Source organism: Nomascus leucogenys, chromosome 7b, assembly GCF_006542625.1.
Source record: "Nomascus leucogenys isolate Asia chromosome 7b, Asia_NLE_v1, whole genome shotgun sequence".
Classification (NCBI taxonomy): domain Eukaryota; kingdom Metazoa; phylum Chordata; class Mammalia; order Primates; family Hylobatidae; genus Nomascus; species Nomascus leucogenys.
The window spans coordinates 34,414,547-34,441,199 of NC_044387.1; the positions used below are offsets into that span (position 1 = coordinate 34,414,547).

Here is a 26,653-nt window from a genome sequence, read left to right on the forward strand (position 1 = left end):
GTCAACCATTTGGCAAAATATTAGCTCTTTCCTCTGAAACTAATTGCATTTTGATTGCATTCTATGCATTTCTTTCATGATTTATAGTCTCTCGTTGTGGTGTTTGTATACATGCTTTATCTATAATATTAAGGTGCAAATTCTTAGGTATGGCCTTTGCACAGGTGCTCAGTGTACCGTTGTCAAATACAATTAAATTGTATCAATTTAGGTTTCTGTTCAAGGCTTCTCAGAAATGGCTTCATATCACCTCTGCAAAATAGTGTTCCCTTCATTTCCATTCCCTGGCCTTTATTTTCTTTATACCACACATCACACAGGACATATTAGATATTTATTTATTGTTTGTTTCCTCCACCAGAATGTATGACCTATGAGGGCAGGGCCTTTGTTTCACTTACCGTGTTTACCCCAGCGCCTAGATCTGTGCCTGGACCAGAGTAGGAGTTGAATAAACTGATATTACCGGAAGTGAAAGAAATGCTGACTGGAGTACTTCAAGACTCTGAGTCCAATAACTCATCGATTTTGTCAGTATTTAGCTGCAGGACATAAAGCAAGTCACTAACCCATGATGAGTCTCATGTCCCTGTAAAATCAATGATTGTTAAATACAGGATCTCTGAGGTCCTGTTTAATTCCATTAATGTGAGAGTAGAAAGTGAGAGAAGCAAACTGAGTTCAAGTGGATGTGGGTGAGAAAAAAGAATGCTCTAGGCAAGATTAAGGGTCCTGCTTTTGGCGCAGGGCAGAGACAAAGTAGAAAAGCTGGGGCAACGGAGACAGATGCTCAGAAAAGGGCTGCCTTCAGGTATATTAATACCTGTAAAGAAAACCCGGGAGAGGTGCTGACTTGGGGAGAGCCTGAGGCTGAGTAGACAGCTGGGCTGGTGGAGAGGAAGCTCCCAGAGGAAAGGCAACCTGCCAGTGGGGTGGGGGTGATGGGGTTGGCAAGCTCCACAAATTTTGCAATTTTGCCTCCTTTTCCAGATAACAACCACTCTGTTGTGACTTTGTCAGGGCTGGAATAGGCATGTGGTTCACACGTGAAAGCGAATGAGAAGTTGTATACAAAGAACCACATTTGCTGTCCATTTAATTTATTCTTCCTCATTCTCAAAGAAGACTAGATCCTCATCTCTTACCCCTAACCTCCACGTTGAGAAGCACTTTGCACTTCCCATTCTAGCATATGTCTAGAACACTGCATCTAGTGTCGCAAACTTGTCCTCTTGCCCCCTCTGCCCTGGCACCTTCCCTCCCCACACCAGTAAGTCTGAGAAGGTCACTGTGTCTTCTACTTTTCCTTTTCCAGCATATGGAGACAAAAGTGATTATATCCTAGATGCTAATCCGCCATGTTGACCTTTAATAACCCCAGTCCCATGAATACCTCCTGATTCCTAGGATTTTTTTTTTAACTGTCCTTAGCATAAGAACATGTCAACCTTGATGCTATTGCCCACATTGTAGGCTATGATACATACAGCATTCTCACATGTTCCGGAGGGCTGCCTTTAATTGTCTTGCACAGAGCAGTTTACTCTTTCCTTACAGTACATGAGGCCAGGGTCTGGGGAGTAACAGTGCAGAAATTTATCTGCTTGCCGCCGCCCAAGGCCATGCTTCTGTCTACGATATCCTCCAATAACACACCTATTACCTACAGACTGGATTTGTCCGTCTTGTTCTTTGGTTTCTTGGCTCCTTCGCGTTTGGGGGCTGCTTTGTATATAAAGCCCTTTCACAGAACACAGCACCATGCTAGTACAATACGCTGTAGATTCTCCCTCCCTCCCCCTCTCTCTCATATACTCATATATTTTATGTTGAACCAATATGAGGCATGGCTCAAATTTAAGTCATATTAAAGTTCTAGGCTAGTTTTGAAAACAGAAACTGATTGGAAGCAGAGGCTTTCAAATACCCCACATATGCTACTAGAAGGCTATACATTTAAGAGAGGCCATCTAGGAAGCAATAACAGGCATTAAAACAACAACAACAAAACAAAACAGAAACAAAAACAACTTGGGAAACGGCCCTCCCTTCACGTTTTTTCTATCCCATCGACAAAGGCGCGCTGTCCTTAGCTGCGATGATTTTGTCTCGCCTCCAAAAAGACACCCACGCACTGCTATGTTGAGCACCCGAGTGAGGCTACGGTTCCTGCGGTCACAGAGGGCAGGGAGGCTCAAGCACCTCCAAAACCCCGAGGCCTGGACAGCTCCCCACGCCCTTCCCGCGGCGCGAGGACCAGAGGTCCCCGGGGCCCTCGGGGGAGCGGCGCCCCCTCCTGGTTCCAGCAGCGCTGCGGCTGCGCCCCACCCAGGCCCGGGAGACTAGCGGGACAGTCCTCGCCGCGGGAGACCGACTGGGAAGAGCCGCGACCCACGCAGGCGCGCTGAGGCCCGGGCAGGGGCGGGCCTGGCTGGCGCGGCCGGCCTGCGGTTGAGGCCCTGGCGGGGGTGGGCCGGGCCAAGCCGGGCAGGGCCGGGGCGGGGCCGCTGGCGTTTCCGTTGCTTGGATCAGTCTGGGCGCAGCTGCCGGATCCTTCAGCGTCCGCATCTCGGCGTCGCCCCGCGTACCGTCGCCCGGCTCTCCGCCGCTCTCCCGGGGGTTCGGGGCACTTGGGTCCCACAGTCTGGGTGAGTGGTCGCAGCCAGGGGAGGGGGCTCCTTCTGGAGAGGGGAGCGGGGTCGCCGGGCACTGGATTCGCGCGAACGCTTGGCCGAGAGCTGTCGAGGTAGCTGCGAGAGGGCGGGTCGGCCCAGTGGCGGGGCCCTCCGGGCTGTCTGAGCGCCGCCGGGTCCCCTCGGACCTGCGCTTGGGGAGGGCGCGAGTTGCGAGTGGCGCGCTAAACCCGAGGTTTCTTCTCTTTTGCAGTCCTACTTCATCTTCCCCTGACCTGACTCGTCGCCATGGCACAGGTAAGGCCGTGCGCCGCGCACTGCGCTGGATTTACCCACAACTTTGTATGCTACGACGAGGGACTTTTTAGGATTTGTCTGAAAGCCAAAAAGTTTAGGAGGAAACGGAACCTGCTTTGGGGACATCGCTTCCACCTTTCTTGTACCCCCTTTGCTTCCCTGCCCCCTTTCCTGTGTCCCGGTTCTTCCCACTGAGCGCCCTCCGGAACCAGCACCGACGCCGCCAAGCTGCCTTCGCCCGCAGCAGCTGGTGACGTGGCCGGATTTGTGTGCGCTCCCTTTTCATGAGTGAATGTGTAAAAGTGGGCCTTCCCCAAAATCCAGAGAGTAGCTCAAATTAGAACCAGAGCAAGAACAGCTCATCGTGGTCATGTGAGGCGAACGCATTCCCCCCGCCCCGCCCCGCGACTTCCTTTATTTTTTTTCCGCCAAGTTTTCTGTATTTTAATACTGTGATTGAGCATTGGCTTTTTCCAGTTGCTCAGCCCAGTTTTACTAAAACTGTAGGTTGTAGGCTCTGATTTTTTTTTTTTAATCCAAAAGATTAAACACAAGCGCTGTTTTTCTTAAGCAATGAACTCGTGGAACGAGTTCTCAATTGAATTTGCCTTGGGACTGTTTCAAAAATTGGTAATCTACTACAGGCTTTCTTTACTGTTTTTTTTTTTTTTTCCTTTTTGTTTGAGACGGAGTCTCACTCTGTCGCCCAGGCTGGAGTCCAGTGACGTAGTAATCTCGCCCACTACAACCTCTGCCTCCCGGGTTCAAGCAATTCTCGTGTCTCAGCTTCCCAAGTAGCTGGGATTACAGGCGCCCCACCACGCCCAGCTAATTTTGTATTTTTAGTAGAGACGGGGTTTCACCATGTTGGCCAGGCTGGTCTCAAACTCCTTGCCTCAAGTGATCCTCCCTCTTCGGCCTCAGGACTGTAATCCCACTGCGCCTGGCTTCTTTACTGTTATTAATGTTTATCAAAAATGTAGGAAAGAGAAGATAGTTTAACGTCTTTAAATATTGACCATGTTATACAGTCTTTTGTGAATAAGATATCAGGGCTTAAAAACTCCAAAACTGATTTCGCAGATCTTGTCAATCTAACTGGCTTGTCAGAGTCCAGATAGTTTTTTTTAAACAAGTGTTTTAACTGCTAAAACAATGCTCTCTCTTATTTATAGTTCACTTTTTATCAGATTGACTTATCAAAATTGAAAAAGGTTTCTTGGTCCTTTCCAAGTGAAAATGGGAGGATTAAGATGAGTCGATTATTAAACTCATACAGTGATCCCATTCTTACCTCTTCTTTTGCACTTAAATGTTACAGTAAACCAATTCTCATATTACTTCAAGTGGAAAGTTTAGTTTAAGTTCTTCTCCATAGAAAGGATACTTTTATGTGGAATTAACTTTCCTGAGTAATATTTTTCCTATCTTGATATGCTGGTGTGGTGATGTACATGAAGATTTAACAAGCATCAAATAATAATTCCCTCTATCTTTGCTCATTTGGCAGTTTCTTGAATCTCTTGTAAGTTCCCCAGTGATGTCTGAGGGTTCATCAATTCCTTTTCATTATGTAGACTGTTTACCCAAATAGTATAAGTGAACACATTTTCCAGTTGTGGACATTAATTTTAATAATTTCAAAGAATGATTAGTATCATAAAGGCCGTGTGTATACAAAACCTAGGAGAATGGTGGTTTGCATATAAAATTATGTACCTGAGCCCTATGACAATATAACACCAAGACTGTTTTCTACCAAAACTACAGTTTTTACTCCTCATAAAAGTTACAAGTAATGTTTTAAAAAAGATAGAGTGTTAAATTTTGCTCTAGTTTTGTTACTATTTTTGGAAATCATGAAAGTAAAACATTTTGTTAAAATATTTAGTATTGGCCAGGCATGGTGGCTCATGCCTGTAATCCTAGCACTTTGGGAGGCTGAGACATGCGGATCACGAGGTCAGGAGTTCGAGACCAGCCTAACCAACATGGTGAAACCCTGTCTCTTTTAAAAACACAAAAATTAGTCTGGTGTGGTGGTGCACAACTGTAATCCCAGCTACTCGGGAGGCTGAGGCAGGAGAATCACCTGAACCCGGGAGGCGGAGGTTGCAGTGAGCTGAGATCGTGCCACTGTTGCACTCCAGCCTGGGCAACAGAGTGAGACGACGTCTTAAAAGAAAAAGTTTAGTATTAAAGTTGGGTGCGGCGTCTGAGCAGTAAGAATGTCAGGAAGGCAAAACTAGGCTACGTAATTGTTCATTAGAAGCTTCATGAACATCAGAATTTTTTTTTGTTTATTTTTTATTTTTTTTTATTATATATATTTTTTGTTATACTGTAAGTTCTAGGGTACGTGTGCACAACGTGCAGGTTTGTTACATATGTATACATGTGCCATGTTGGTGTGCTGTACCCATTAACTCGTCATTTACTTTAGGTATATCTCCTAATGCTATCCCTCCCCCCTCCCCCAACCTCACAACAGGTCCCGGTGTGGGTGTGTGATGTTCCCCTTCCTGTGTCCAGGTGTTCTCATGAACATCAGAATTATCTCTGTGGTATATGTTTAAGTTACAAGGTTTGATCAGAAATATTTTCCGTTGGTTTAAAATTATTATAATAATTTTAAAAAGCCCTGTGCCGAGCAAGCAGGATAAATGTAAATAAATAAGATGAAGCTCCTTCCAGAGGAGCTGACTGGATATTGATTGCATCTTTTCATGCCATTCATTTTTTAAAGTCAAGTCTCTCTGGAGCTAATGTTCACTTTTGGGATCTTAGATCAGGGTTACCTGTTTACTCATGGCCTGTGCTACTCCTAGTGGTCTCTCTCAGTTCCTTATCTGTTTAACTCTTAAGTTCATTTTGGCTGCTGAGAAGGCACTAGATCCAAAACTACTTGGCTGCTTTGCAAGCCACTGAGCAATTGATTGGCGTTCAGCAAACCCTGATTTCCTTATCTAATAGTTCTCCTTGGAAGGCCTACATAGGTGATCAAGCTAGTTACAGGCAGTCCGGCTTTCTTCTTTTAATGACTTAGAAGTTCAAAATGGTAGAAATATAACAGTGCTTTTACAGCGTAGATTCATTCCTGAAATACATTTTATTCATATAACCTTCATACTATTCTAAAATTTCACAAATGCATCTGTTTTTTAAAAATTGGGGCTCCTAAGACCTTTGCTTTAAGTACTTCTTTAGACCCAGTCTTTCAGTTTAGTTAATTTACATAATATGTAAACATATCATCAATTGATTAATTGCAAGGAATTATACTCCTGGCTTCATTTCTTTGGACACTAGTTTTTTGTTTTTTTTTTTTCTCCCCCGAGATGGAGTCTTGCTTTGTTGTCCAGGCTGGAGTGCCGTGGCATGATCTCAGCTCACTGCAACCTCTGCTTCCTGGGTTCAAGTGATTCTCCTGCCTCAGCCTCCCAAGTAGCTGGGATTACAGGCATGTGCCACCACGCCTGGCTAATTTTTGTATTTTTAGTAGAGACGGAGTTTCGCCATGTTGGCCAGGCTAGTCTTGAACTCCTAACCTCAAGTGATCCATGTGCCTCGGCCTCCCAAAGTGCTGGGATTACAGGCATGAGCCACTGCGCCTGGCTGGACACTAGTTCTTAACTGTTCTCTTTTTCATCGATGCATGCATTCATGAATGCATGAGGCTTTTGCATTTCCACTATGTGCCAAGTATTGTTAAACATGAGCGCAATGGGAAATGGATCTAAGATTTATTGATATAATAGATGCATTGCCAAGTCTTTTGTGTGCGTTATTTAGTCCACATAGTTTAGGAAATAGGTATTACTATTTTTGTTTCACAGAAGGGGAAATTGAGGTTACTTAGTTGGCATTCTTTGTATGGGACAAAGAAGGGAAGCCATCATACAGAGAGGCAACAACAGCAAATAAATACTTAGAGGTGCAAAAGAGTTTGGCATGATGGAGTGAAACTGCAGTGAGGTGGGGAAATCAAGCCTTGTCTTGGAAGGGATAGAACTTTTCAAGTTTTATTCATGGAATGCCCAATGGAACAATTTGGTAAAAGAGCCTACTCTCCTCTGACCTCCAGCGTGAACTCATGGGAGGCCAATGCCACCTGCTCACTTTAACTCACTCAAGACATCACTGGAGTTATTCTTGGGCAACTTGTAGGAGCACACAATTTAACTTTCCATTTTATTGGTGTTTGTCAAGGGAAGTCATTCTTACACTGGTAAAGAGACAACAACATTAAACACAGAGCATTAAAGAAATACACAACAAAAATTTAAATCATTTTACAAATCTTTACTTTGTTATCAAAACCTTCTTTTCTACCACGATGCAAACAACTTAATCTCTTCTCCAGTGTTGTTTTTTTTCCCTTGCATTTGATTTTAAGAAACAGGTCAAAGGTGGTAGGATGGATAGACAAATGGAAAGAAGCAAAAACAAGTAAGATGGAGCCTGAAAAGGAAAGGAAATTACACAAAAGTAAGCAATAGGCCAGTTCGAGTTTAACACTTTGAACTATATCATTCACTTTTTCTGAGTTGGGATTAGAGCAAGGGTTAGGATTGGGGGTTGAGAGCATGTCTCTGACCTCTGATGTGTTTGTACTCCTCAGTCTTCTTGGAGGTCCTAATTTTTTCCCTGAAACTTATTTTGCTTTGCAGCTCAAAGTATAATCAGGTCACACTGACATTTCCCTCTTTTATGCCCTTCTTATTTTTTTCTTAGTACAGTGATAAAATAATTTATTTTCTCATTAGTGGGAACCATTATTGCAGGAAATATTAATGGGCCTCTAGTACGTACATAAGATAGGGCCCTAGTGTACGTACATGGAGTGGGGAGGCCATTGTCTTCCCAGCTTACTGTTTTTAGGAGTGGCTTCAAGGTCTTTGGAAACCTGGGCCTCAGAAGAACCACCCTTAAAAATCACTGCATAGTGGCTTAGCAGGTGCTCAGCTTGTGGTTTGCTTCATGATTTCCAGCTCCTAGTTAATATTATGTGGAATGCTGGAGGTGGGGTGTGGGGGGCGGTATTTGAGTAAATATTGATTATATGGAACTGGAGAACAAAGAGAGTTTAGTCCTTTTCTGTGTCTTCAGGAAGGCTTTATTTAAAATGTTCCAGACAGGTGAATACTTTCTCATCTTTAAACTTGAAATTGTTATTTATGTCTAAGTTCTGTGTCTAGAAAAGCAACCCTTCCTTTGTTGTTTGGTTGGTTTTATTCATTTTATTTTGGCATACCTAGTCCTTGTGAGTAAAGAACTTTTTCATTTAGAGAAAAAAAAAAGCCAACAAAATTATAGACCTAAAGAATGGATATTTTTGAAGGTGAGAATTAAAAGAGTGAATTGTATATTTTGGCCAAGTTTTATCTAAGAATATATTATAATTCTCTTCGTAAGGCATTGGTGGTAGCAGATAAAGGGAACTGAGGATGAACTGAGGATGGGTGAATGGGTGAGGGAACGGTACCTACTTAAGAGTTGGCATTAATCTGGGTAAAGTGTGGGGACTCCAGGAAACAGGGGAAGCCCTCTTGAATGAGTCATTTAAAGTCACATTTGCAGACAGTTTTGTGTGGGCAGTGATGGGGTTTGCGCAGGATGTCCAAACAAGGGTTCTGCCCTTCTGACTCATTTCTCTGATTCACATCTGGTCTCTTAATACCGCTACGTGGCTTTGCTATTCTTGGTGGGTGACTCTGATTGCATGGAATGTAGCAAAAGTGTTTCACAATTTCTAGAAAGCTCTCAAAAAGAGGACCAGCAGTTGTTTCTTCATACTTAGTAGGTGAGATTTTTAAGATGCTTTTCTTCCATTCACCTTTCACCTAATTTCCTTCAGTCTCTGGTGTCAGATATCTTTTTTCTTTAGGCAAATCCCTCATGTCTCTTCTGTTTCTAACCTCTTCCTGTTTTTAACCTCTCTGTCTCTCCAGAAGTTTCTTCATAGCCTACAAACCTTATCAAGCCTTTTTTTTTTTTTTTTTCTTAACTGTGTTTTTAAAAGCCTGGTTTGCAAACTATTGTTTCGTTGAGATGGTCTTTCCCTCAATTCATTCCTGAGTGTCCTATAGCCAGACTGTTAAACACCACCAAAGACCTCCTAGTTACCAAATCCAGTGGACCCTTTTACTCTTAGCTCTTCCTTGACTTGCTGTGGTATTGGACACTGCCTCCTCTTTCTTTCCTTTTGGAACATTTGTCTCCTTCAGCTTCCATGTCATCACCCTCCTTGGATTTTCTTCTTGCCTTTAGGAGTGCAGTGTAGCTTCATGGGTAAGAGCCCAGGAGCCAAGGTCCTGTGGCTTCAAGTCCCATCTCTGCAACTTGCTTGCTTGAAGGTCATTTGGTGACTCACTTGCTAGAACCTTTCTGAGCCAGTATGTTTCTTTGTCTGTAAGATGGGATTTCCCTGAGATGATCTATGTGAAGCTCTGGGACGGTGCCTGGTGCATTGCTGCACTCAGCAGATACCAGCTGCCACTCTGATTGTAGGTCACCTTCCCTTTCCTTCTCCTCTGGCTCTTTCCACCCCATTAATATTGTCTTGCATGGTGGCCTCCTCCAGCTACTACCGGCGTATGCTGACAACTCACAAGCCTACTATGGAGAAATGCAAAGCCAGCCATCCTCTTTCTCATCCAAAAAACAGAATCACCCTAAGTAGTTCCTGTCTACCTGGGGCCTGTTTCTGTCCCGGCCTTTGTTTAGGTCTTCCTTTCCTTCTTTGTGTTGTTAGTTTCTAAGCAGTCTTCTTGTCACTCTTGCACAGTCGGTTCCATTGTGTCCACTGATGCCAGAGGCATATTGCTGTGCAGAGTTGACATTGTTCTTCCCTGCCTGAGTGTCCTCCAGTGGCTTCCTGTTGCCTACAGGATGAGGTCTGCACATTTTAGCGTGGCTTTTATGCCCTTCCCCTCCCTTCACTGTGACCTTTCCCTTGTTTTTGTTTCAACCTTACTGCTTGTTCCAGTCTGTTGAAATACTTAACTCTTCAGCTAAAGTGCCAGATTGGCCTGGCAAATTCACAGGCAACTTTCAAGACTGTTTGGAATTTTTTTCCGAATTTTTTCTCTTTTCACACTTCCCAATATAGTCCTCTCAAATGTGCTCACATTGCCCTAATCCAGCCTCTGTGTGTACATATTCTACTGCACTTGATTAGTTATATGCCTGTCATTTCATACTTAACTTGAGGGATCCTGACTTTTAACTAGTAGTTAGTATAATACTTTGGACGTGGGAGACATTCAAAAGATGGTGAGTCAATGAGTAAAAAGAAAGATGAACTACAAGGGGCATTCAGTCCTAAGTTCTCACATTAAGAAAACTTGTGGAGTTTATTCATTTTTACAATGATACTGATCAATTTGAAGTGGTCTCATTAAAGAGAAGTGTAACTTGATCTGAGAGAAAGAACTTTCCTAACCCAGGCTAGTTTTGAGCATCATCTTCTCAAATCTTATCAATTTCTTTTCTAAACTATAACTCCTTTTATGAAGTTGTCAGTATTCAACCATTCAGTTTCATATGGATTAAGGTATAGAATGAATGGCAGGGAATCTGTTGGTCTTTATGTGTCTGCGCTCCTTAGATGAGGTGGAAATGGAGAGTAGCCTGGCTGTGGGTGGATTTCCCTCTTGGTGGAACGAACAGCTCTGGCTTAGTTTCATAACCTCTCCACGAGACAAGTGGGAGAGAGGCTCCCCTCCCCCTTTTCCTAGTTGGCCACAGTCCCTTGTTTAGCTGAGGCACAGAGGGAGAGAAAGCTGCTACCAGTGGTGCTTTCAACAACCTGGGGCTGGGACATCAACCTGGAAACACCTCTTTTTCTCTTGAATTATATTCTTTTGACCTCATGATCATACCACTTGACTTAGAAGTTAAGGTCATGTGGGGCTTCATGAGGTCAGGTTTTCTGATACGTTCTCTCATAGCTGACCCTGTTCAGAGGAAAGAACAGTGTGTCTTCTCTTCTTGAACAAGGGTAAGGACTACTGTTGAAGAAAAAGTTATTCTGATGGTAAGGAAGACCTCAGTCAAGAATATTACAATGTAAGTCATGACTATTACCACAGGGGAGAGAGATTAGGTTCAACTCTGAATACAGTGAAGACGATTGGGGATTTATAGCTAACAAGCAGAGTGAGGTCAGTGCATGGAAAGTTACTAACAGGAAACATCAAGTTAGGGGGACTTGTGCTAAACTGATTTAATAGGATTCTTGGTGAAGGCAGGCCAGGATAATCAGATGCTAGGGGAGGGGATGAGGAAATTGATCAGATATAGAGGGTAGCTTAGTTCATTGGGCTGCCATAACAGAATACTATAGACTGGGTGGCTTATAAAGAAAGAAATTCATTTCTCAAAGTTTTGGTGACTGGAAGTCTCAGGGTGCCAGCATGGTTGGGTGTGGTGAGGGCTCTCTTCTAGACATTATTGTAGCCTCACATGACAGAGCAGAGAGAAGCAAGCTGTCTCCGGATTCTTACAAGGATGCTGATCTCATTTTGGGGGCCCTGCTTTCATGACTTCATCTAATTCTAATTATCTCGCAAAGGCTCTACCTCCCATTTACCGTCGTGTGGTGGGGTAGGGTTTCAACATATGAATTTTGAAGGGACATAGATATTCAGTTCATAACAGAGGGTGATCAGATACCAAAAGTAGGGGTATCCTCCTTAAACTGACTTAGCAAGCTTCTTGCTAGGCAGGCAAAGGAGGCCCAATGACAAGGACTAGTTGAGAAGAGGGCTCAGGGTAGCCTGTTCAAAGTGTGGACAAAGGGAGAGTCTTTGTCACTATCTCCTGGATCCATAAGTGCCACTTTTTCAGGAAGCCTAATTTAGTACCACCAAAGAGAGAAGGCCACTGAACTGACCTTTGACACTATGCCCTGGGGAAGTTCTTCACCATGGCTATCTCTTTCTGTTGTCATCTTTTAAAATTTGATTAGTATTATGTTATTGTTGGCATATGCAACAATTGGAGGCTAAGATGGAAAAGAAACTTTCCTCCTTTTTGGTGACTGTACTTTTGTGCATTTATGATAAGACATGTAAGATTGTAAACCAGGCTAGCTTTACAGTCCTTTTGTCTGTTTGTTTCTCAGTTTAGATGGTACCTAAGCAGGAGTTTTGAGGGAATGCGAAAATATTTATTGGTAAAGTAAATTCTGGGAGCCTCCATTTAGCATAAGATAAACATTTATGGCTCAGTATTAATAAAGCCTTATGACTCTCAGGATCTAATGATATCACTAACTGTTTTTTTTTTTTTTTTTTTTAAATGAGACAGTCTCGCTCTGTTGCCCCAGGTGGAGTGCAGTGGTGTGATCTCAGCTCACTGCAAGCTCCGCCTCCCAGGTTCACACTATTCTCCTGCCTCAGCCTCCCGAGCAGCTGGGACTACAGGCGCCCGCCACCACTCCCAGCTAATTTTTTTAGTGGAGACGGGGTTTCAACGTGTTAGCCAGGATGGTCTCGATCTCCTGACCTTGTCATCCACCCGCCTCGGCCTCCCAAAGTGTTGGGATTACAGGCGTGAGCCACCGCGCCTAGCCGATATCACTATCTTTTTTTGAAATATGAAGATATTTTGGTTATTAGGTTATTAAAAGCAGTGTATATATATGATAAAGTAATGTGTAACAGGAAGCTTTATGAAGAATATCTTCCAATACACCTTTATAAAGTTCTAAATTCAAAAATTTGTATTCCTGTGGCACATGAGCGATCATTTCAGGCTTTGCTGGGTTATTGTAAAGTCCCTAAGTAAGTATACAGAAACAGGACTTAGATCAAAAGGCACATAACAAGAGCACTGCTTAGAATTGAGTACTCAGGATAGGGTATTAAGATTTAATGCGGGCTCAGTATGCTTATAGATCAAAATGGTGTGAGACTTAATGGGAAGGGAACCTGCAAAGACGTGCCCTCTGTGAACCAGGAGGTGTTGGTGGGTTTCGTCACAGAGAAGAGGGAGCCAGCCTTCCCACTGATGATATTACAGGTGATCAGGATAGCTTCTGTGCTGAATCGGTCCTGCCAATTCCCATTGTAAATGGTTCCCTTCCCAGTTCAAAAGGGGTCACAAATCTTATCAAATGGTAAATTTATTTAATGACTGAATATGATATATAGCAAGTGGCTTCCTGTTTGTGTTATTTACTTTGTCATATTAGTCATGATATGAATAACACCACTGTGTTTCCTGAATTAGGTTCTCAGAGGCACTGTGACTGACTTCCCTGGATTTGATGAGCGGGCTGATGCAGAAACTCTTCGGAAGGCCATGAAAGGCCTGGGTAAATTTAGCTTCCTCTTTCTAAAGCAAATGTGATATTTGTTTTTCCACACAAGTCATTAATTACAGTAAGAATAATTTTAGAATATTTTGATCTGAAATCTATAGGAGAAGAGAGATGTTAAGATAACAAAATAGTACTATAAACCAGAGTGTCCAGTCTTTTGGCTTCTCTGGGCCACATTAGAAGAATTGTCTTGGGCCACACATAAAATACACTAACAATAATGATAGCTGATGAGCTAAAAAAAAAACGCAAAATAATTTCATAATATTTTAAGAAAAAGTTTATGAGTTTGTGTTAGGCTGCATTCAGAGCTGTCCTGGGCCACATGTGGCTTGCAGGCCATGGGTTGGACAAGCTTGCCGGCCATGGGTTGGACAAGCTTGCCATAAACCATCCCTAATATTCAGTCTCTAGAACTGAACAGGCAGTTAAATTCAGCCTCCGTGCTTTTGAGCTTGTCACCCTCACCTGTGTGGTAGAGGCCCGAGTCGATAAGGCAGCCATCCCTGCAGGTGAGCAGCTGTGCAGCTCTGTTCCCAATCAGATATCCCATTCTGATTCTGCTAGTCTCTTCTCTTTCCCCAGCCTCTTTTCTAGTCATTTAAAAACCTCTCATCTCAAGGATTTCCATGTGTCACTGATCTCCTGTGCTCAGGCTCCTTTTGTACTACTGTTCATGTGCTTTCTGGCCCCGCAAGTCCTTCCATTGTATCCAGCCCACCTTTCCAGACTCATCTCCCATTACTGTTTAATGTGTTCTCAGACCCAACCATGCTGGCTTATCTGCTGTTTATGAAAGCCCTGTATTTCTCCACTGCTGAGCTTTTCTCTCATTCTAAAGGCTGTCCTTCCTTTTGTCACGGCCTTTCACAATCCTTCCATCCTTCAAGACTTGTGGGTGTCACCTTCTCCATGAAGCATTCTCCAAGACTCCCTTCCACCTCCTATCAGCTAGGAGACCCTTCTTTGAGTCCCATTTAATACCTAGATCTCTCCTGAGTCACTTGTAACGTTTTGCCTTAGCTCATACTTATTTGTGTGTTTTTAAAAAACTAGGTGCACTAAGTTTTTTAAAAGGCAGGAGTATTTTTCCATCTATTTCCCAATATGTTGGGAATAGGGGGGTAGAATATATTGAAAACATAACATTTTATATATTGTAAATTTTTAATAAACTTTAATAAAACATTTATATATATGTGTGTGTATATATGTGTGTGTGTGTGTGTGTGTGTATATATATATATATATATATATACATTTTTTTTTTTTTTTTCTAAGAGATGGGGGTCTCACTATGTTGACCAGGCAGGTCATGAACTCCTGGCCTCAAGCAATCCTCCCATCTTGGCCTCCCAAATAGCTAGGATTACAAGTGTGAGCCACTGCGCCAGCCATAAAATATATTTTATATTCACATAGGGAGAAGCAAGGAAATAAGGTGACTGGGAAGCGGGTTGCCAAGATCATTGGGAGAGTATGCATGTAGGAGCCAAAATGTAATTGTTAACCATAAATTGCAGGCACAGATGAGGAGAGCATCCTGACTCTGTTGACATCCCGAAGTAACGCTCAGCGCCAGGAAATCTCTGCAGCTTTTAAGACTCTGTTCGGCAGGGTAAGACCACATTTCATCCCAAGAGAGAATGGGAGAACAGCTATCAGTTATAAGACTAGTTTGGAATATACTGATATTCTTTTGTAAGCATCATTTATTTTGTGATTCCGACTTCCCTACTTCTGTTTCTTTTCCACTCTCCTTTAAATTATCAGCTCTTGGGATACAGTGCTCACCCAGCTTATCCTCACGTAATTGTTTTTCCTTGCCTAATGCTGTAGAGGTGCCAAAAGATCCTGTGGTGAGAACTGTCTCTCTTCTTTTCCTCTGTGTTTCCCACTCACGTTCACATGGATGTCTTACTATCCGTTTTCTAGGTGTAAGCCTGTATTCAAATATGTTTTGTTTTAACACAGTCACAGTCTTGGTTCCTTTTGTCATGATTTTAACTAATGGATTTTTAATTAGTTGATTTAAATACTTTTATTTGATTAATAATTCAAAAAATTTATTTGAATTATTTAAATGAATTATTTGAATTATTTAAATTTAAATGAATTAGTGCATGCATGGAAAACTTAAATGTAGTCTTACTCTGAAAACGTATGTCACTTAACTAAGAAAACAAATGCAAAGCAAAAAAGAAAGTATTCTAAACACCATTTTTAGTTGTGTGGTATGCTGAAACTTATAGGTAGGAAATACTGATTTTTTTTCACAATTACATAATTTTTTCATAATTACATACACAATTTCCCCATAGGAACAGATATCTCCCAGTGGTCAGGAGTCATAACAATGACTATAATCTATTATGTATTTGAATGTTATTACATATGGGGAGAGAAAAGAAAAAATTATTATGTTTGGGTATGAGAGACTAAATGTCCTTTGTAAATTTCATTATATGATTATTTTTTGAAATTAAAAAGAAGATATGTTTCTCAGAATAGTATTTTTATAAAATATTTTTAGACTACTTTTAAAGGTATTCTTTTTTTTCAAGTTAAGAAAAACATCTTTTAGAAACAAGTATCTTGACGTATAAATGGGTTTGCTTTAGTTTAAGATTTTGGTCACAGGTTAAAAGTATGTTATTCAAGGTTATGGGGTTTTGTTTAGCTCATGGGCCTTCTACTTGGAGACAGCAACATAAAGAATTCATTAGAGCGAAGGACTGTCATTCATATTTAAGAATCTTATTACAATTTCTGCTGGTTAACAAATTTGTATTTTCTGTGGGTTAGGATCTTCTAGATGACCTGAAATCAGAACTAACTGGAAAATTTGAAAAATTAATTGTGGCTCTGATGAAACCGTCTCGGCTTTATGATGCTTATGAACTGAAACATGCCTTGAAGGTAAAAAAAGGATGAGTGAAAAGAACATTCTTGTCATAAATAGTATTATTTCGTTTTGGTAATTACTTCCTCTTATTTGTTATATTTTAAAAATTTTATCTGATTGTTTCAGTGAGAGTTGCTTGGAACACAAAACTGGGAGGCAATAAGCAGTAAAGGAGGGAGAAAATTACAAGTGTGTCATTTCATCTTTTTGTAGATTTAAACTCAATAATACTGGGCTATTTAAAATTTTAATATTTTTATAGCTTTTTGTATTTTATTTTCATGCCTGTCTTCTGATTTTGAGGATGTTTAAAAAATATTACAGATGAGCTATTTTATCTTTTTCAATAGAAAATTGCCTGATTAGGGAACCATAATATTGCTCATCATTTTAGGTTAAAAGTAAAGCTTCAGAGAGAATTTTCAACAAATTTTTCTCATATTCTTTCCTTCTTTCCTGCCCCTCTAAACACTAACACATACACATGATAAACATTGTTTTCCATTAGACAGAAAGAATAAAATGGTCTTTGGAGAGAAAAATCATTTAAAACTTGTTATTTCTATAACTAATAGAACTCATATACAAATAAATCCATGTTATACTGGATAGTATTTATATAACTATGCAATTTGGGTAACATCTATTCTGGTAAAATCAGTTTCTTTTTTTTTGGGACGGAGCCTTTCTCTGTTCCCCAGGCTGTTTCTTTTTAATCTTATTGACATGTTTTCTCTATTAAAATCTCCAAACAGGGAGCTGGAACAAATGAAAAAGTACTGACAGAAATTATTGCTTCAAGGACACCTGAAGAACTAAGAGCCATCAAACAAGTTTATGAAGAAGGTAAGTGTTTGTGAGTTATATTTTGACTTCACCTCCACTATCACTTCCTTCATTTCTCTGATTTGAATGCAGTCCTTTGTAGGTATGGGAGGCAGGCAGTAAATGATGGTTGAATGAATGAATGAATGACCTGCATTTCAAGCTATTTTTCTCCTTCAGTAAGGAAAAGACTGCCTTGTTATCGTCTACTATTTTAATATTTTATAAGAAGCTACTGCTGAAGATGGAGTTTACTTTTGCATAGGATTTGCAATTAGTGTAGAGAAATGCAGGTTGTCTTTATGTTAACATTAAGTTAAAAATGGTTTTTCCTCCTTTAAAAATATTTAGCTTTATGCTAGCAAAATTTAGGAGTTATATGAAAAGTACTTTTGCAACTTTGGAAGAGAAACCTAAACCCTTTCCCACATCAGAGTTGATAAAGTACATTTGAGTAAATGTATGTTGTCTTAGCTAATGGCAATGCTTGAATAAAATATTCTGCATTTTGATTTTTCTTTTTAGTGTGTCTTTTTCATGAACAGAAATCTGCATTTCAGCCTAAAATATGTCCCATGAATAGAATCAAGAAAATGAAATAAAAAGTAGAGGTAGAGAGTCCTTTTCTTACCAGATTTCTTGTGGCCAACTCTTTCTCCTGCCTGACTGAGGAGGGTCAGACTATCCAGTTTCTCAGCCCAGTCAACAGACTGCAAGCCTAGTGTCTTTTGCTAGGGGCTGTATCTTGCCATTAGTTTGTTAATCTTAGAAATGGCTTTGTTAACCCAGCAAGTCAAAACAGCAAATCAAAACAGTAAAAAATTGTTTAGAGCAACTATATAATTACCTTTCTAAATGGCTGAATCTCTCTTTCCTGCTTCTCTTTTTAAAGGCAGTAAGTTCCCAACCGCTAAGGCAGAAGTGATACATGTATCTCAACTTTGAACTTTATTTGATGTACTATTCAAAGATCTCTTTCTGGGGATGTTGACGTTGATGAGAGCCGTTGTGCTACTGGATTACAAATGGTGTGCTCAAAGGGGATAATAACTGTGTGGTCTGTCCTACTCAGCCGTGTAATTGAGCACTGGCTATGTGTCTGGCAGTGTGTTAACAGGCTGTCATGAGTGACAAAAGGTGTGCATAACACAGCTCCTGTCCTCAAGCAGTTTGCCTGTAGTCTCCTCAGGGGGTGACATGACAGAATGACTGCAATATTTAAAGGATAATAAAATTCAAACTAAAGTAAAATACCAATAATGTTAAATGCAATAATGCATTCAGAAGAGAGAGGTCATCATAGCTTTGGATGTTAGGGAGGCTTCATGGTGCAAATCAAACATGCAGCAGAGTTTCAAGACTAGGTAGGTTTACAAAGTGTCCATTGACAGATGAATAGATAAAGAATACACACACACACACAAACACAGACACACACACACACAGGAGTACTATTCAGTCTTAAAGAGGGGAAATCCTGTCATTTCAACATCATGGATAAACATGGAGGACATAATGCAAAGTGAAATAAGCTAGGCACAAGGCATAAGCTATGCATGATCTCACTTCTTATGTTGAATCTAAAAAAATTGAACTCATAGAAACAGATAGTAAAACAGTGTTTGCTAGGGTGTAGGGGCGGGGTGAATGGGAGAAGGGACTGGTGAGATATTGGTCAAAGCATACACGATTTTAGTTAGGATGAATAAGTTCTGGGGATCTCATGTACAGCGTGGTGACTATAGTGAAAGTATAACTGTATTATATGCTTGAAATTTGTGAATAGAGTATATTTTAAATGTCCTCACCACACACAAAAATATAGACTATATGAAGTGATGGATATGCTGATTAGCTTGATTGTGGTAATCATTTCACAACGTACACATATATGAAAACATCACAGTGTATACCTTAAACATATACAATTTTTATTTGTCCATCATAACTCAGTAAAGCTGGGAAAACCTGTCTTTAATGGCATGGAGACTGGACTGTGGAGAGTATATTAAGGGACAGAGAGGGCCTGGCTGCCGTGGAGGATGTGTGCATGTCCATTGTGGGAGGTAAATGGAACAAGCGAGGTTAGGCTCAGATATAGATGGTTTTGCATGACTGGATTAGGAATTTGGACTTAATTCACAGGCACTGTAAATTCCTCAATGAGCAGTGGAGTGCTGAAGGAACAATTGAGGGAGGAAGGAGACTTGAATTGAGAGGCTAATTGGATAGTTATGTGTGTTGGAGGTAAGCTAGGTATTTAGGAATTGTGGCCCAACCTAGGTTAGTGAGAGGTGTGAGGAGGATAAATCAGGGACAGGAGAAACATGTGATAGGATTTAATGGTTAATATTTGCAGGTGTTGGTGTAGAAGAAAGAATTAAAGATTCCTACAAGGTTTTGTATTTGGGTAACTGGTTGAAATAAACACGTAACTCTTCTGGGCCCTTTAAAATAGAAGTTTCAGGCTTTTATTAAAGTTTGTTTGCTTTTGCATAATAATTAAATATTTAAATACCTTGGAGTAAGGCCTCCTTTCCTTTAATAGCAACTGTTTGAGAGTAGTGAGAAAGACTTGTAGACTCTTATAGATCCCAATTCTCCCCTTGTATATGGCCTTACATTGAGCAGCTGGAAATAGAGGTGGGAGGGGGGCATACTTTAAAATATCATTGCTGTCTCTCAGAGTTAACTTTATTTCTGCAGAGGAAAAATACCTTATTGGGGGAGTGATGGCCATGCCCAAAGAAATAAATCTCAGAATATTAGAGATAGAAGACATTTGGAAGCTAACCATATAAAAGATTTGAAAGAAAGCAAAACAGAGTTTAAGCTTATGATTGATTGTGTTTTGGAGACTTTCCAATACCATCATGTATCTATAGATTAATGACTACATTGGTCGAGAGAATTTCTAAATGGCCGAGTCTTGATTTAAGTTTGAATTGAGTGCCTTTGGGAGACTTTAATTCATTTTTGTCCAACCACTCACTGAAAGCATTTGCTTAGAGCATTCAGAGATGGAATAGAGGGAATTTATGTTAACCAAATATAATTATTTCTTCTTTTACATCACTTTCATTTGATTAATGGGGCAAGATTATTTTTCTAGTTGAAAGAAGAAGTAAATAAGTATGAAATTATTTTGTTGCAGAATATGGCTCAAGCCTGGAAGATGACGTGGTGGAGGACACTTCAGGGTACTACCAGCGGATGTTGGTGGTTCTCCTTCAGGTATTGGGTGGAGATTAATTACAGTTTGATTAAAAAGCCTGAAGTTGGACTGGGCTGAATCTAGTTAAGTAAGGTCACTTAAAATTCTTTTAATAATCTGTGGTACTTGCTGATTCTTACTGCAGTGATTCTGGCTGTATGTTGCCTGTGCTTGTTTGTGTTTCAGAATATCCGGTCTAAATTCTTAACAGCTAACTCATACGTTTGTTTTAGATCTTGTTCCTTTCATAGAATGATAGCGGTATCTTGTTCTTTCATAGAATTTAAAATCAGGAGAGTCATTATTGGTTTTGGACAGTGCTGTGTGATGATAATGTGAAATAGTGCAGGATTGATCGTAATAAAAGCATATTATTCCTAGAGAAAGAGTTATTGAATAACCATCAGATGGAACCATTTTTCCTTTTGAATGAGAATGCTCTATAGTTCAATAATGTGACATATGACCTCTCATAGGCTAACAGAGACCCTGATGCTGGAATTGATGAAGCTCAAGTTGAACAAGATGCTCAGGTGAGTGACACCAGGGTATGATGACTTTATTATGCTGTAGAAATGAAGAAATAATTCATGGTAATGAAAAATCACAATGTATGTTGTAATAGCTTCTAGTGATAATCTTGTTAATGGGTTCTTTACATAGCATAAGACTTACATAAGTAGCTTTTTCTTATTCTGACCTGGTCAGCAAAATATTTTACCTTAAAGCTGAAACAAAATAAAATAAATTATATAGTGAGTTCCAACTAGACATGGTTTTTTTTTTTTTGTGATTATTGAACATTCACAAAATAGAGAATTTTACCAAAAAACAGGTGTTATTACTTCCACTGCCAATTATTCAGTGGGTCTCTTAGCAGGAGAAGATAAAGAAGAAAGAATAAAGTATTTAACAGTAAGTGGTGTTTAATTACATAAGAGATGACAAGTTACTTTGGTATTAGGAAATTTCTCTGCATTTCCTTTGACAGAATTTTAAGTAGGATTGGTCTTCTGTCAGCTGCTTTTTAGTGACTCCAAATGAAAATTTCCTCTTAAGTGACTTTTAAACCCCTATAAAGTCTCAGTCTGGTTAATAAAACAGTTATTAAAATATAGGAAAGGAAATTTGAAACATGAGAGCTGAAAACTGGAAATTGGTAATAAGGGAATTACTTGGGTTCCTAGAACCACCAATCATCTTTCTGGTCATATGTTTCAATTACAAGAATATACAATTCTTGGTTGTTTGTCATGTATCATTGAAAAAGGAAGAGCCATATTCATTCCTCCAGTGGAACAACCCATGGATGTGTGATCTCACTTTGCTAACAAGAAAGAGGAGAGTGGTTGTTCTTTTGGGTAGGTTGATTTTATAATGGTTTCAGAATGCTGTCATCTGTCTGGCTGGAGAGAAAAAAAGAACTGAATGTTTACCGAGGGCTCTCTGTGCAGTATTTGACTCTTGCTTCACTCTGTCTTAGAAAATGCAAGCCAGTTGTGTCCAGCCCCTTCAGACTCTGGTGGTTCCATTGTCTTCAGGATAAAGTCCAGGTTCCTAAATGGGTTACAAGCCCCTTTGTTATCTGTGTCTTGTTTACTTATACCTCCAGCCTCTCTCACATGCTGTCTCCGCCCTCTTGCCCCTGCCACCCCGCTTCACCCGAGTCCTCTTCAAGAGTCAGTCTTCAGCTTAGATACTTTAGAGTTAGATGCCCCTCACAGGGAAAACCATAGCCGCCCCCCCCAGGCTTCCTGTCACAGTTCTTGTCAACTTCTCTGGAAGCCACCTATTTACTTGACTGCCTTCCTGGACCCCCTGAGCTGTCAGTTCAATTGTATCCTCAGCTTCTGGCACAGAGGAGGTGCTCAGTAAATAACTGATGAATGAATGAGCATATAACTCTACCAGAGAGGGGCAATTTCCCTTTTATGGATAAAGAAACAAACCCATGGCTTCCACTGAATAGCAGTGGAGTTGGAATTCCTAACGAGGCCTGTCTGACTCCAAAGCTCTTTCTCTTTCACTAGAAGATAGTAAGTGTTCTTGAATATTAATATTTCACTATAAGAATATTTCACTATAAGATATTCAGTGTTCTTGAGTATTAGTGCCTTCTCTGATTTTCTCTATCATTAAAGGGCTTATTAAATATCAACTCAAGCATAGATCTAGCTTAATTCCACCTTCTTTCGGGGAGAGTGCTAGAGCAACCCTACAGAGTTGTACTCTTGTTAGGGGCTTTTTTCAGTACTGAGGTGATCTTACGGCTTTCCAAGCATTGTTTGTGGCTTTGCTAGGAAGATAGTGCTGATTCTCTCATTCCTACTGTCAAGAGTAGGATAGGAATTCTGGGAGCTTTTCAGGGTCACAGTGTAAGAAACCAACTCCAGTCTTCTCAGATGTCTGCAGTGAGGCCTGCATTCGCGAGCAGAGGGCAGATTTCCCAGCATAGTCAGTGATGTAATGAGAGCATTGCAGTAGCGTGAGGCTCCTGAGGGGAAAACAGTACATTTTAACCTTGTTTTCATTGATTTCTCTCCTTGGAGCACTTACTGGATAGCACTGCTGCTCAAACTTTCATGGGCATGCGGAGCACCTGGGGACCTTCAATTGCAGATTCTGATTCTGTGGGTCTGGGCAGGGTCTGGGAGTCTGGATTTTGAACATGCGCTCAGGTAATGCCTGCATCCTTGGTCCTTTGATTACTGAGGCTGTATAGGTGACACTTAACATGTCATGCAGTGGATATAACCATTCAGAACCCTGAGAGTACATGTGAGACTGTACATGTGAAAACTGCTTTATGGAGTTACTTTAAAATATCCCTTGAATGGAATCCAAGCTTTTCTTAGCCTTCCAGTGACTAGGAGCAACACAGAACATGTTACACTGGCTATTATTTTTGATTCTTTCAAATGTATTATTAATCAATAAACCTGTTGAAAACAATCTTTCAGCATTGTAAAAAGGAACACATCAACTTGTACCTCGTAGCAAGGGCAGCTGGACTGTTATCACTAGTGAGAATTTGAGACTTCTTAGTTGAGAGTAAGGCGAGACAGCTAAAGGGCCCTTTTATAAGCTTTTGCATTTTTGTCTCTACTGATACCTGGCACTAAGAGGATTTCTATTATTTGAGAGGTTTGATAAGCCATAGTGAGTCATTTACTTGGGAACCGAACATTTTGTAGATAATCCACTTTTTAACATTTTTAATGTGTTAAATTGATTAAACAGATTTACCTTCTTCCCCAGTAAATCCTTGTTTTATTCTTTCTCTGGAGGAAGAGTTGAACTCTTAGAGGAAAGAGGGAGAAGGAGAAGTAATCAGTTTACTGGGCACTTGCTACTGATTACCTGACACTGTTCAATGCATTATGTAAGTTATATAATCTCCGTTAATGATTATATACACTGAGGCTGAAGAGGAGATTAAGTAGTTCATCTGAGATCTTGCAGATAGATCACATTTGTTTTGACTCCAAAGACTCATCCTTTGCACTGAACCAGGGCTTATCAAACTGTACTCAGGCTGAACCATAAAGCTTAGGGAAGGGGTATAAGGGTCCCTCATCCAGATGGATCCATGAATATTGGACATCCTCATTTAGAAGAAAGGATACTTAGATTAAAACAAAACTGTTAAATATCATTGTTTTATATGAAGAAGCCATCATTATTATTGCATATGATTATTTAATAATAGTTTTACAATAGATATTGATCCCAAACATAATTCTCCTAAGAAAATTAAAACATTGTGGTAAAAATAACTGACATCTCACCAATTATTCCCATATAACAGGCTTAACTCCTGTACCTACTAGAGAACATTTCTAGACATTTAAAACAGTTGATAAGAAATGTGTGCATCAATGTCTGTGATATTGTACGAGTCCCTCACCCATTTAGGTGTTAATATATTTGTATATTTTATCTACATGTAGAAGCACACTGGAAGTAGTAACTAGCATCCTCAGGATATTGATATTAATAGCAACTTTTCTTTTCTTTCTTTCTTTCTTTCTTTCATCTTTCCCCTTTCCCGTTTTTCCTTTTCTTTCCTTTATCTTTCCCCTTTCCCGTTTTTCCTTTTCTTTCCTTCCCCTCCCCTTTCCTTCCCCTTCCTTCTCCTTCCTGTCCCCTCTCCCTCCCCTCCCCTCTCCCTCCCCTCCCTTCTCCTTTCCGTCCCCTCTCCCTCCCCTCCCCTCCCTCTTCCCCTTTCCTTTCCTTCTTGCTCTTGTCGCCCAGGCTGGAGTGCAGTGCCATGATCTAGGCTCACTGCAACCTCTGCCTCCTGGGTTCAAACAATTCTCTTGCCTCAGCCTCCCGGGTAGCTGGGATTACAGGCATCTGCCACCGTGCCCGGATAAGTTTTGTATTTTTAGTAGAGACAGGTTTTGACATGTTGCCCAGGCTGGTCTTGAACTCCTGGGCTCAAGCAATCCACCTGCCTCAGCGTCCCAAAATGGTAGGATTACAGGCATGAGCCACCATGCCTAGCCTGCAACTTCTATTTTCTTATTTTTGTTCTTTCTTAGTTTTATAAAATTTCTCAGTGAACTTGTGTTGTTTTTGAAATAGATTTTAAAAGTTAAGAAAGATCTGTGTCATCATGATATAGTTCTAAAGTTTAGATACATGCATGACTTTCAGAGTTACTGTGTTTTTAGGTTTTAAAAGCGTGTTCACATGGCCAGAATTGATATTATTCATCTTTATCATTAAAATAATTAATTTTAAAATTGAGCGTAAAGATACTTGAGTCTCATTTTTTTCTTATTCTCCAGAAATATAAGAAGAAGTAGATCTTTACCACCATAATCTACATGTCCAAACATACTGTGATCAAAACTTCTATATTCAAGCCCGTTATTATCACTTCCTATCTTTATTTGGATTGCTGCTTATGGGCATAAGGCCATCTGCAAGTAGCAGCCTCAGCAAATTACATTCATCTTGCTTTGTAGACTTAGTTTGAAATGAATAAAAGGATAGTACAGTCATTGTAAAGGTTGATTCTTTGGGTTTTAATAAATTATTCTCATGTCAATAAGTGGATTCAGAGTCAATGTTGATGTTTGTATGTAAGCTTATTTTTTTAGGCAGTTATATGAGCACAAGAAAGCATATTTTTTTTCCCATGTCAAAAAGGAAGTATGGGCACTCAGACTATTCAACCACTATTTATTGAATGCTTCTATATGCCAGGCACTGTGCTATACCCACAACCTTTTAAAAATGTATTGTGATCTTTGGAAATACGAAAACATTTTATAGCTAGCCTTGGTTAAATCTCAGTTGTAAAGAGAAAATATGAACTGTACTCTTAATCATGTGCTATTGAACAGCTATAGAACAAGCAAAACAGAAAAGGCAGACAACTTAGCTTCCAGTTAAATCCTTTCCCAGTCTATAAATGGATGTATCAACAGTGAGGTAGTCATAACTTTCTCCTGACCCATACTGTTGCTTCTGAAAGATTGGAGGTTATGGCAGACAGTTTGGGAACATGTAACCTTGCACCATTGCTGTGCTTTGTTGCTTGGACCCATGAAACTTCTGTGGCACAGTTCAGTGGCAAGCTCCAAAGTTGCTCCAAACTTAGTAAGCTGAGTTTCAGAGTAGGAAGCATTAGAAATGAAAACTATTAATATAAGATGATGAATCAAGTGAGTTAAAATTCAGGGAGTAAAAAACAAGTGTGATTAAGAACCTGGAAATGAGATGGAGGAACAATTTATTAATTGAGTTTGAAATTTTTGCAGGCTTTATTTCAGGCTGGAGAACTTAAATGGGGGACAGATGAAGAAAAGTTTATCACCATCTTTGGAACACGAAGTGTGTCTCATTTGAGAAAGGGTGAGTGAAAAAAAGTCTGTATGGGGCAGATACATTGGTAAATTTGGAAAGTGCATGAGCCAGTGTGACAGAATACCTGCTACATAGCAGGGACTTAGCGAATGAATCAGTTTTTATATTTCTTCCTTTTGGTGACCTGGAGAAATCTCACATTGTTTTTGCTGCTGTTGTAGCTTTTACAAACTAGAGATCCTGAGTCCACCCTTCACTATTGGAGGATGGCAAGGGTGGTCAGATCTCTAGATTGTTCCTCTCATAGTCACACATCATTGAGTAGTGGCTCACTACGCGTATTTCCTCCTAGAGGTTGGTACCCACAGCCTCATCTCTGGATTCATCAGCATTTGTGGTATCAGTTGGGAATGAATTTAGTGCAAGTGAAAGAGAACCCTAATAGTGGCTTTAAAAATTGGGCTTTTTTTCCAGAGGTGGGATTCCATGGTTGATTTGGCAGGTCCTGAGATCTTTCTGGTTTTTTTTTTGCTCCATTATCCCTAGTGTTTTGGTTTTCTTTCTCGTATTCATTTCTTTATTATCACAAGATGTCTGCTTTAGCTCCAAACTTAACCATTTCACAGCAGGAAGGA

At 40.3% G+C, this 26,653-nt stretch overlaps 1 protein-coding gene across 1 annotated transcript in view; it reads left to right on the top strand.

Annotated features, from left to right (window-relative positions):
• The first annotated feature begins 2,397 nt into the window (after positions 1-2,397).
• Positions 2,398-26,653, top strand: part of ANXA5 (annexin A5) — a 28,226-nt gene continuing 3,970 nt past the window's right edge. The window contains exons 1-9 of the mRNA XM_003271333.4: positions 2,398-2,648; positions 2,887-2,930; positions 13,167-13,251; positions 14,781-14,875; positions 16,063-16,176; positions 16,918-17,008; positions 20,142-20,221; positions 20,678-20,734; positions 25,973-26,066. Coding sequence (XP_003271381.1) covers positions 2,922-2,930; positions 13,167-13,251; positions 14,781-14,875; positions 16,063-16,176; positions 16,918-17,008; positions 20,142-20,221; positions 20,678-20,734; positions 25,973-26,066 — 625 coding nt within the window. The 5' untranslated portion in view covers positions 2,398-2,648; positions 2,887-2,921. The remainder of the gene's footprint in view (positions 2,649-2,886; positions 2,931-13,166; positions 13,252-14,780; positions 14,876-16,062; positions 16,177-16,917; positions 17,009-20,141; positions 20,222-20,677; positions 20,735-25,972; positions 26,067-26,653) is intronic.